Source organism: Podarcis tiliguerta (genome assembly GCF_965153285.1).
Source record: "Podarcis tiliguerta genome assembly, chromosome: 18".
In the NCBI taxonomy this organism is placed as follows: Eukaryota; Metazoa; Chordata; class Lepidosauria; order Squamata; family Lacertidae; genus Podarcis; species Podarcis tiliguerta.
In genome coordinates, this window is record NC_139551.1 from 4,254,035 (window position 1) to 4,264,905 (window position 10,871).

At 49.2% G+C, this 10,871-nt stretch overlaps 2 protein-coding genes across 3 annotated transcripts; one reads left to right on the forward strand and one right to left on the reverse strand.

Moving 5' to 3' along the window:
• Nucleotides 1–1,932: 1,932 nt before the first annotated feature.
• On the reverse strand, nt 1,933–5,712 carry TPGS1 (tubulin polyglutamylase complex subunit 1). Its single transcript, XM_083421881.1, has 2 exons — nt 5,303–5,712; nt 1,933–2,754 (listed from the first exon to the last, which is right to left on the reverse strand). The coding sequence occupies exons 1-2, from the start codon at nt 5,653–5,655 to the stop codon at nt 2,223–2,225; spliced, it is 885 nt and encodes a 294-aa protein (XP_083278007.1). The 5' UTR covers nt 5,656–5,712; the 3' UTR covers nt 1,933–2,222.
• Nucleotides 5,687–10,759, forward strand: LOC310668540 (uncharacterized protein). Of its 2 annotated transcripts, XR_014506701.1 has the most exons (3): nt 5,792–6,327; nt 8,259–9,044; nt 9,151–10,759. XR_014506701.1 is itself a non-coding variant. In XM_083421936.1 (2 exons), the coding sequence occupies exon 2, from the start codon at nt 8,272–8,274 to the stop codon at nt 8,986–8,988; it is 717 nt and encodes a 238-aa protein (XP_083278062.1). In that variant the 5' UTR covers nt 5,687–5,722; nt 8,259–8,271; the 3' UTR covers nt 8,989–9,037. The 2 variants fall into 2 exon arrangements, 1 of the variants encoding a protein (XP_083278062.1); XM_083421936.1 differs by lacking the exons at nt 5,792–6,327; nt 9,151–10,759 and adding an exon at nt 5,687–5,722 and having other exon boundaries at nt 8,259–9,037.
• Nucleotides 10,760–10,871: the final 112 nt, after the last annotated feature.

The window sequence follows — 10,871 nt, forward strand, 5'->3', positions numbered from 1 at the left end:
CCCTGGAGGCGGCGGCGGCGACACGCCCTCGTCTCCGCCCATCACGCGCGGCCACCAATGAGCGGCGTCTCTGGAGGCGGGGAGAGGGCGGGACCGGAGGGTGAGGACTGCATTTCCCAGGAGGCTTTGCGAGGAGCGCCTTCCGCATGTATTGAACAAACAAATAAGCAGGGAAATGTCTTGTGAATTTCTCTCTTTTCTGTGTATTTAATAACCTACATATTTTCAATGGCTGTTTTAAATCTGTTTTGTTTTTACTGGCGATTTCAATGCTTTTTGTAAACTGCTCTTGAGGGTTTTTTTTGCCTTTTTGGAATCAAGAGGTATATAAATTGCATGAAATGGAATTATTATTATTATTATTATTATTATTATTATTTTATCATCATTATTATTTCTTTTTCTAATCCGCTTTTCCCCGGACTAGGCCTCAAAGGCAGCTTACAAAAATTATGAAAGCCCAGATAAACTACAGTCTTTTTTTGCAATCAAGTAGTATATCAATAGTATGAAATGAATTATTATTTCGTCTAATCCACCTCTTCCCCAGACAGGAGCTCAAAGGTAGCTTACAAAAATAAGAAAGTCCAGCTAACTACAGAAAGCTTATATATATATATATATATGATACAACTACAGAAAGCTTGTGTGTGTGCTTTTTAGTATTATCCTTTTATTCTCATTTTAACGATTTCTATTTTGTTTTAACACTGTTATTGTTTAATTAAAAAGTAATTATATATATACATTCAACAATTTTAATTACTATTTAATTAAACCCCTTCATGGATCACTGCCTAGTCATGGCGAAGGGGCTTGAATAGCTCAGAGAAGCTATGAGCTATGCCGTGCAGGGCCACCTAAGACGGACAGGTCATAGCTAAGAGTTCAGACTAAATGTGATCCACCTGGAGAAGGAACTAGCAAACCGCTCCAGTATTTTGCCAAGAAAACTCCATGGACATAAAAAAAGGAGAAGCTTTGAGTAGAAAGTGAGAGTTTCCAAGGCATGCTCTGGTTCATAGAATCATAGAGTTGGAAGAGGCCACAAGGGCCATCGAGTCCAACCCCCTGCCAAGCAGGAACCACCATCAGAGCACTCCTGACATATGGTTGTCAAGCCTCTGCTTAAAGACCTCCAAAGAAGGAGACTCCACCACACTCCTTGGCAGCAAATTCCACTGTCGAACAGCTCTTACTCTCAGGAAGTTCTTCCTAATGTTTAGGTGGAATCTTCTTTCTTGTAGTTTGGATCCATTGCTCCGTGTCCGCTTCTCTGGAGCAGCAGAAAACAACCTTTCTCCCTCCTCTATGTGGCATCCTTTTATATATTTGAACATATTTTTTCCTTTTTGCTGAAAATTGTATTGTTTAATTCCTTCCAAAAAGCACTTTTGAGTTTTTGTGGTTTATTTTAAACAACCAAGCGATGTAGTCATACCTCCTGTTACATTTGCTTCAGGTTAAATCTTTTCAGGTTGCGTTCCGCGCCAACCTGGAAGTACTGGAAAGGGCTACTTCCGGGTTTCGCCGCTCGCGCATGCACAGACGTTCAGAATGACGTCACGCGCATGTGCAGAAGCGGCGAATCGCGACCCGCGCAAGCGCAGATTGCATTCTGCTCATATTGCGAACGGGGCTCCGGAACGGATCCCGTTCGCAACCAGAGGTACCACTGTATTATGTTCTGAAATAATAAATAAACCTAAAAAGTCTAAGCTCGGGACACAGCTGACCTTACAACACAGTTCAGCATTGAGAGCAAAAAAAGCACAGTAAAAAAACACCGGTCTTGTGTGCAGATTTCCAAAATCTGACTGGGGAAGGTGGGCAGCCGAGACCACATTTTGGGCACACCCAGAAAAGGTGTGGACTGGCGCAATGACTTGTGTGGTGTAATAAAAGAAGAAAGAAGAAAGAAATCTGAGACAATTTGCAATATAAATAACCCAATTTAAATATCTCCATCATCCTTCAAACCTATCCAGTGTTTGACATGAGATTTACTCAACAAAGAGCTGCCGTTTCGGACATCAGTCATGCAGCTCTACTGAACCCCAGAAAGCAAAGTCGATCCACCGTTGCTCCGTTTCGATCTCTCTCCATCGCCGGCCCAAAACAAGAAGTCGGCATTGTCTCTCCATCCTAGATGAACAGCCAGGTTGGTGATCCGGGAACCAGACGAAGCGCACACAAACAAACCCACCAACCCACTTCAGAGCTCATTCGACGGGTTTCACTCTCGCCACAAAAATGGACGAGGCTCTCTGGAGGAACTCCTCTTTCTTCATGGCCACGCTGGGCTTCCGCTCGGCCAGCGCTTTGTCCATAGCCGAAGCCAAGCAATCCGGCCCAAGCTTGGACCCGGCCTCCAGGAAGCGGATGGGGGCCGCGACCTCGGCGGGGCAAAGGGCATCTTCCAGGGTCGCGAGGACCGCCGCACAGACTCGTTTGTCCGCTGCCCCCGAGCCACCGCCCAGTGCATTGAAAAGCAAGTCTGCCTTGGCCAGGAACTCAAGGAGGACCAGGCAGGTGAGGACCCCGTAGCGGAAGATGTCAAAGGGCACCGCCTCGTGGTCTCGGCAGGAGACCTTGCTCAGCAGGGGCAGAGCGATGTCTTCTGGCGTGCCCTTGTCTTGGCACATCAGTCTCAGCAGCTCGCTGTAGAGCTTCCCGTTGACTCCGGGCTTCTTGCGCCTGCCGGCGGCGGACAGGGAATCATAGGCCACGCTGACGTTGTTGTTAAAGGCCATCCTACGGGAAGGAACATAAAACAAATCACTGGTAAAACAGATAATTTAACTAAACGGCGCCCTATGTGATATCGAGCGAGAGAATAATCTGGCTACGGTAAGGAAATTTTGTCCATGGTACGATTATTTCCCACCTAGTCATTTTGACTAAAAAGCAGAGACATCACCTTGCCAACAAAGGTCCGTATAGTTAAAGCTATGGTTTTCCCAGTAGTGATGTATGGAAGTGAGAGCTGGACCATAAAGAAGGCTGATCGCTGAACAATTGATGCTTTTGAATTCTGGTGCTGGAGGAGACTCTTGAGAGTCTCATGGACTGCAAGAAGATCAAACCTCTCCATTCTAAGGGAAATCAGCCCTGAGTGCTCACTGGAAGGACAGATCCTGAAGCTGAGGCTCCAAGACTTTGGCCATGAGAAGAGAAGACTCCCTGGAAAAGACCCTGATGCTGGGAAAGATGGAGGGCACAAGGAGAAGGGGACGACAGAGGACGAGATGATGGGACAGTGTTCTCAAAGCGACCAGCATGAGTTTGACCAAACTGCAGGAGGCAGTGGAAGACAGGAGGGCCTGGCGTGCTCTGGTCCAGGGGGTCACGAAGAGGCGGACACGACGAAACGACTAAACAACAACAACAACATGATTATGTCCCACCTAGTCATTTTGACACTCAGGCAACCCATTTGCAGAATTTAACAATTCGAAAATACAGACACACTTTCACTTTCGCAAAATTGAATATCCTGCCTTCAGCTGTAATTGAGGGTCGATTTCAAAAAATCCCACTGGAAAAACGGTTATGTCCCTGTGGAGAGAGCTACATTGACTCAGTGGCTCATGTGCTTCAAGGTAGGTAAGGCTGAGAGACTGCGGCTGGCCCAAGGCAAGGTATTTTATTAACCTCCGTTTCCCTGTCCAGCGCGCTAACCGCTAGGCAGCGCTGTTTCGAAGTGAAAGGGCCAAGCAGCCCAGTTTCCGTCATACCACCTAAACATTAGGAAGAACTTCCTGACAGTAAGAGCTGTTTGACAGTGGAATTTGCTGCCAAGGAGTGTGGTGGAGTCTCCTTCTTTGGAGGTCTTTAAGCAGAGGCTTGACAACCGTATGTCAGGAGTGCTCTGATGGTGTTTCCTGCTTGGCAGGGGGTTGGACTCGATGGCCCTTGTGGTCTCTTCCAACTCTATGATTCTATATGATCACGGAAAGCCGTGCAGCAGCTAAGAGCGACCCGGGTGCCATCCTGGGTTCGAATCCCTGCTCTGCCACGAAGCTCACCGGGCCGACTGACTTCTCGGCAGTCTACCTGGCAGGGTTGTTGTGATGGTAAAATACAGAGGGCGAGCAGCCGCAAAACACAGCCTCCTTGTGATATAGGAGAGCCAGTGTGGTATAGTGGTTAAGAGTGTTAGACTCGTAATCTGGTGAACTGGGTTCGCGTCTCCGCTCCTCCACCTGCAGCTGCTGGGTGACCTTGGGCCAGTCACACTTCTTGAAGTCTCTCAGCCCCACTCACCTCACAGAGTGTTTGCTGTGGGGGAGGAAGGGAAAGGAGAATGTTAGCCGCTTTGAGACTCCTTAGGGTAGTGATAAAGTGGGATATCAAATTCAAACTCTTCTTGTGCTCCATGGAGGAAATAACAGAATTATTTTTTTTTTTAGAAAAACAAATGCAATGAAAAGGAAAGATCAATAAATAAACAAATCCCCTCAACTGAACCCAATATATAAAAAGTGCTGCATGGAACGAGGGGAATTGTACATCAGCTATAAAATAACTTGTTTTTTAAAAAAATAATTTGTTTTTAAAGCGTTCTCTCTTCCTATTTCGCTTCTCCTCTGAAAAAAAGGGAGGGGGGGGGGTTCGATAGAAGAATGGCAGATGAAGATGATGAATTTTTCGGAGCTACCCGACCTAACTGGAAGAGTCTGTGACCAGAAGGAGGAGCAGGAGGAGGAGAGTGGATTAAATTTAATGATTACTTAGTTAAATATGTTAAATTAAATTAACTGAAAACAGCTTGCTGACATTTAATTGGCTTAGGATTTTATTTATGTTACGTGTTGAATTAATATGTTTAAGTTCAAAATGTGAAGATCTAAGGATGTTAATGTTTAAGTTAAATTTTACAAGAACTGTGATTTGGAAAACCGTTAAAAGGATGTGCAATGAAATTCAACCAAGGGGAAGCGAGGAAGTCACCTAACAATGTTAATAAGTGTCATTTTCAATGAGGCTATGATTTATGTTTGTTTGTTTATAATGTTGTGAAAACCAATAAAAAAAATTGAAAAAAAATTAAAGCGCTCACTCTTCCTAATTATAATAATAATAAATAATAATACATTTTTATTTATATCCCGGAAGCCGGGCTCAGGGCGGCTAACAACAATAATTCGCTTCTCCTCTGAAAAAACGGTAAGGGGGGAAGACTGCATCTCCCAGGAGGCCCCGCGCGCCAAAGCACAGCGAAAGAGCCCCGAATCTTGCCGCGGTGCATTCTGGGCGCTGTAGTTTTTCCCGCCCCGGCCTTCCTTCCCACCTGCCTCACCTGTGGGAGTGGTGAGCCAGGCTCAGGTACCACAAGGCCCGTCCGAGGCGCCCCCGCAGCAGCCCCCGGGGCTCCCCGCCGCCGTCGGCCGCCGACAAGGCCTCTCCCGCCTCCGCCTCCTCAGGGCCGCCCTGCGCCAGCCTCTCGAAGTAGCCGGCCAGGAAGCCGACGGGCTCCTCAGGCCGCGCCTCCAGCACCTTCAGGAGGGCCTCGCGGACCATGTCGCTCACGCCCGCCTGCAGGAGGAACTCCGCCTCGCTCTCCGACGGGGCGCCGTTCGAGGGAAGGGACGGCCGGACCGGGTCGCTCCCCGCTGCCGCCGCCGCCGAGCGCCGTTTCTCGCTGGCCGCCATTTTGTCTGAGGGCGCCGCTTAGCGACGGCCGCCATCTTGGGTGAGGGCCGTGCGCCGGCCATTTTGGGTGAGGGCCGCGCCTCGCGCCCTTGCGACGGGCAACCAATCAAAAGCCAGCGAGGGAAGAGGGGACGCTGAGGCGGCCGCCATTCTTGTTTTTAACCCAGCTTCCACCATGAAGAGGGAAATGGCTAGAGCGCCGCCCTCCATAATTACCGGAAGTATAGGCCGCGCTCTACCGTAAAGTTGCTAAGGCATAAGGCAGCGCTGCTTTGCGGCAACATATCGATGATAGATATCCAGTATTATTATTTTTAAAAATCATAGTTATTCGAGTGTGTGTGTTTTCCCCCCTTGGCCTGTCTATCCCTTCCTGCTCTATGGCAGTCCGTTTCCGTCGAAACTGCAGGATAGAGGAAGTGTCGCGAGAGTTGGAGCAGCAGCCAATCAGAGCGCCGCGCCAACTCGCGGGGCGAATAAGGCGTGCTGTTTGGGCCGGGGTGAGGCGAAGGCAGCCATCTTTAATATGGGCAACGTGACTTTACCCTTACTATGCCAGAAAAGGCTGGTTTTGTTGCTGTCTCTCTTAGTGTAACGGCTGAGCTGTGGCTTGGGGAGTTTTACCTGCTTCCGTGGGCAGTTTGACCCCCAGCCCCCTCTTGCTGGAGCTCAGTAAGTGGCGGGGTTTGCATAAAGTGAGATTGCATGGGGTTTTTTTTTGGGGGGGGGTAATAGCATTGCAAAGCTATTAAGGGCAATAATAATAATAATAATAATTTATTTATACCTCGCCCTCCCCAGGCAAGACCGGGCTCAACCAATAATAAAAACAAGTTGATTAAAATACAATTTAAAGCTATTAAGGGCTTTGCAATGCCCAGGAGTGATTGCATGGTATTTGTTTATTTATCAATCAATAAGGGTGCGGGTTGCTAATCAGCCTGTGTGTTGTTGTTGTTGTTTTTTGCCCGCCCCCCAGAATTTATTTAAAATTTCAGCCTGGTTGCAAAACCAGCATGCAGGAGAGCGTGGGGGCAGAGAAACCAAGACCACCTCTGCCTCTTGGGTGCACGTGCCTGTGTTTATTTATATGTTTGCTTCTGGTTCCTTCCCCCCCACCCCCAATCAAAACGGACAGAGAAATAAAGAATCAAAACTGCAAAGCTTGGGTCCGGAGGATTAAATCAAGAAGTGGTACTAAAAGTAGAACGCCTGGGGTACACACAGACACAAACAACACACTCCATTCAGAAGCCTGTACCAAACACGAAAGCTTATACCTAAAACTACTCAGTTGGTCTATAATTTTATAATTATAATTATAAAATTCTTTGGGAAGGATTCTTTTAAATACTTAGATCATATAACTTTTTTGAATACTTGATTCTTTTAATGGAGTTTCAAGATCTTTTTAACTATCGTTTTAAAGAATTGTTTTAATTTATTTTGACTACCAGGGGACAGCAAACTTTTTCAGAAGGGGGCGGGTCCACTGTCCCCTATATTTTTTGGGGGGAAATGAAGGCATTCCTATGCCCCACAAATAACCCAGAGATGCCTTTTAAATAAAAGGACACATTCTACTCATGTATAAACATGCTGATTCCTAGACCACCAGGGGGCCGGATTTAGAAGGCGATTGGGCCGGATCCGGCCCCTGGGCCTTAGTTTGCCGAGCCATGACAGCAGACCAACACGGCTACCTACTTGAATCTACAGTGGTACCTCGGGTTAAGTACTTAATTCGTCCCGGGGTCCGTTCTTAACCTGAAAATGTTCTTAACCTGAAGCACCACTTTAGCTAATGGGGCCTCCTGCTGCCACCGTGCCGCCAGAGCACGATTTCTGTTCTCATCCTGAAGCAAAGTTCTTAACCTGAAGCACTATTTCTGGGTTAGCGGAGTGTGTAACCCGAAGCATCTGTAACTCGAGGCACCACTGTAGTATCATTTCCCAGTAATCTTTCTTTTCCTTTTCCAATAAATCAGTGTACAGTGGTGCCCCGCAAGACGAATGCCTCACAAGACGGAAAACCCGCTAGACGAAAGGGTTTTCTGTTTTTCGATGCGCTTCGCAGGATGAATTTCTCTATGGGCTTGCTTCGCAAGACGAAAATGTCTTGCGATTCTTGCGATTTTTTCCCGCTCCCCACCCCCTTTTTCTAAGGCGCTAAGCTGCTTACCAGCGGGAAGGTAAACGGCGTTCTGTGTGCTGCGCTGGCTCGCCAGATGCAGCTTGTCACGCTGGCCACGTGACCCGGAAGTGTCTTCGGACAGCGCTGGCTCTCGGCCCTTAGAGTGAGATGAGCGCACAACCCTAGAGTCTGGCAAGACTGGCACGTACGGGCAGGGGTACCTTTACCTTTACCTTAAGCTGCTAATAGCAGCTAATCCGCTAATCCCTTAAACCTTTAATAGCCGCTAATAGCGCTAATCCGCTAATCCGCCAATAGGGTTGCTTCGCAAGACGAAAAAACCGCTAGACGAAGAGACTCGCGGAACGGATTCTTTTCGTCTTGCGAGGCACCACTGTATGCCTTTTATGAAATGAATAAATAAATCTACCCCAACACCCCCATAGATTCTGTGCTCCATCTTCACCAGGTGCCTGGAACTCATGGATGCCGGGCGCCCCCCTCCTAAAACCCGCCCCCGGAAGAAGAGGAAGAAGGTGGCGGTCCGGCCGGGCACGCCGAGGCGCCCCCAGGCCCCCTCCGCTCCCGCCGGCGTGGACATCTTCCGCTGCGCCGTCTGCCAGAAGGACATCAAGTACCTGACGAACTTCCGCGAGCACCAGCGCATCCACACGGGCGAGCGCCCTTACCAATGCAAGTGCTGCGCCAAGACCTTCACCCGATGCGCGGACCTCATCAAGCACCGGCTGGTTCACTCGGCCAAGCGGCCCTTCCGCTGCCGGACCTGCGGGAAGCGCTTCAAGCTGCGGGCAGACCTGGACAAGCACGGCAAGGTCCACTCAGACGAGGCTCCGTTCTCCTGCCACCTGTGCCCCAAGCGCTTCAAGCGGACCTCCTGCCTCGTGAAACACCTGCGAATCCACACGCCGGAGAAGCCCTTCGCGTGCGCACATTGCGCCCGGCGCTTCAAGTGGGAGGCCTCGGTCAAGGAGCACGAGAGGGTTCACACCGGCGAGCGGCCGCACCGCTGCGGCGAGTGCGCCAAGGCCTTCACCCACCGCTCCACCTTCCTACAGCACCGCCGCACCCACCAGCCCCAGCCGGCCTTCGGTTGCGAGCAGTGCGCCAAGGCCTTCAACCACAAGTCCAACCTTTTAAAGCACATGCGCAATGTGCACACTGCTAACGGAGAAATCTGAGGGCTCCCGTGGACAAAAACGAAGGATGCCAGCCAGGAATACCAGAGCAAAACGGAGTGGTGCATGCTCTAGTTATCTCCCGCTTGGACTACTGCAATGCGCTCTATGTGGGGCTACCTTTGAAGATGACCTGGAAACTACAACTAATCCAGAATGCGGCAGCTAGACTGGGGACTGGGAGCGGCTGCCGGGACCACATGACACCGGTCCTGAGAGACCTGCATTGGCTCCCAGGACGTTTCCGAGCACAATTTAAAGTGTTGGTGCTGACCTTGAAAGCCCTAAACAGCCTCAGTCCAGTATACCTGAAGGAGCATCTCCATCCCGATTGTTCAGCCCGGACACTGAGGTCCAGCTCCGAGGGTCTTCTGGCGGTTCCCTCATTGCGAGAAGTGAGGTTACAGGGAACCAGGCAGAGGGCCTTCTTGGTGGTGGCGCCCTCCCTGTGGAACGCCCTCCCACCAGATGTGAAGGAAATAAGCAGCTATCTTCTCTTTAAAAGACATCTGTTTAGGGAAGTTTTTAATATTTAATGCTGTATTGTTTTTAACACTTGATTGGAAGCCACCCAGAGTGGCTGGGGAAATTCAGCCAGATGGGCTGGGTATAAATAATAAATTGTTGTTGTTGTTGTTGTTGTTGTTGTTATTATAAAACAGCAGCCAGTAGGCTTGGTCTTTATTGAAGACTGTCGCGACAGGACTCCCACCTGCCACAAGGTGGAACAAGATGGAAGCCCCCCAACAAAAGAGAACCCAAACTTTTATTAGCTGCTAATCCCCATGTTAAAGATAAGGGGACCCCTGACCGTTAGGTCCAGTCATGGCTGACTCTGGGGTTGCGGCGCTCATCTCGCTTTATTGGCCGAGGGAGCCGGCGTACAGCTTCCGGGTCCTGTGGCCAGCAGGACTAAGCCGCTTCTGGCGAACCAGAGCAGCGCACGGAAACGCCGTTTACCTTCCCGCCGGAGTGGTACCTATTTATCTACTTGCACTTTGACGTGCTTTCGAACTGCTAGGTTGGCAGGAGCAGGGACAGAGCAATGGGAGCTCACCCCATCATTGTGGGGATTCGAACCGCCAGCCTTCTGATCGGCAAGTCCAAGGCTCTGTGGTTTAGACCCCAGCGCCACCCGCGTCCCAAGAGAAGTCATAGAACCACTCTATTCTGCCTTGGTCAGACCACACCTGGAATATTTTGTCCCATTCTGGATGCCACGATTTAAAAAGGATGTTGACAAGTTGGATGGTGTGCAGAGGAGGGCGACAGAGATGATTGAGGGTCTGGAAGTAATCCTGATTAGGAACGGTTGAGGGGACTGGGCATGTTTAGCCTGGGGAAGGGGAGATGGGATAGCCGTCTCCAAATATCTGAAGGGTGGTCACAAGACAGGTGGAGAAAGCTTGCTTTCTGCTGCTCCAGAGGGTAAGAACCGAACCAATGGCTTCAAACTATAAGGAAAGCGATTCCGTCTAAATGAACTTTCTGATGGCAAGAGCTGTAAAATTCATGTTAAATTGCTGCTCTAGGGGTTGTTTATAAAAGTCTGGAACCGATTAATCCATTTTGCATTACTTTCTATGGGAGAGCGCGCCTTGGTTGTGGAACGCTTTGGTTTTGGAACGGACTTCCAGAACGGATTATGTTTGAGAACCAAGGTACCACTGTAGATTCAAACTCTTTTTAAAAATGTAGCAACCTGTCTATTTTGTAATGTCGGGACTAGAATGGGGATTGCAAACGAATATTCTGATTAAAAACCTATTGAATGTAGCCTAGCTGCTGCCGCCTTTTCCCTGTGGAACCTACCAAGTGTTGGCTGGGCCATTCTGGTGTTACAGAACATTCACAAACATTCCAACTTCGCCGAATGAAGACGCTCC

Bases quoted from the DNA above. Each gene is read 5' to 3' on its own strand.
- TPGS1 (XM_083421881.1), bottom strand. From the start codon at position 5,655: ATGGCGGCCAGCGAGAAACGGCGCTCGGCGGCGGCGGCAGCGGGGAGC. The intron at 2,755-5,302 runs GTGAGGCAGGTG...TCCTTCCCGTAG, and splicing joins CTGGCTCACCACTCCCACAG to GATGGCCTTTAACAACAACG.
- LOC310668540 (XM_083421936.1), top strand. From the start codon at position 8,272: ATGGATGCCGGGCGCCCCCCTCCTAAAACCCGCCCCCGGAAGAAGAGG.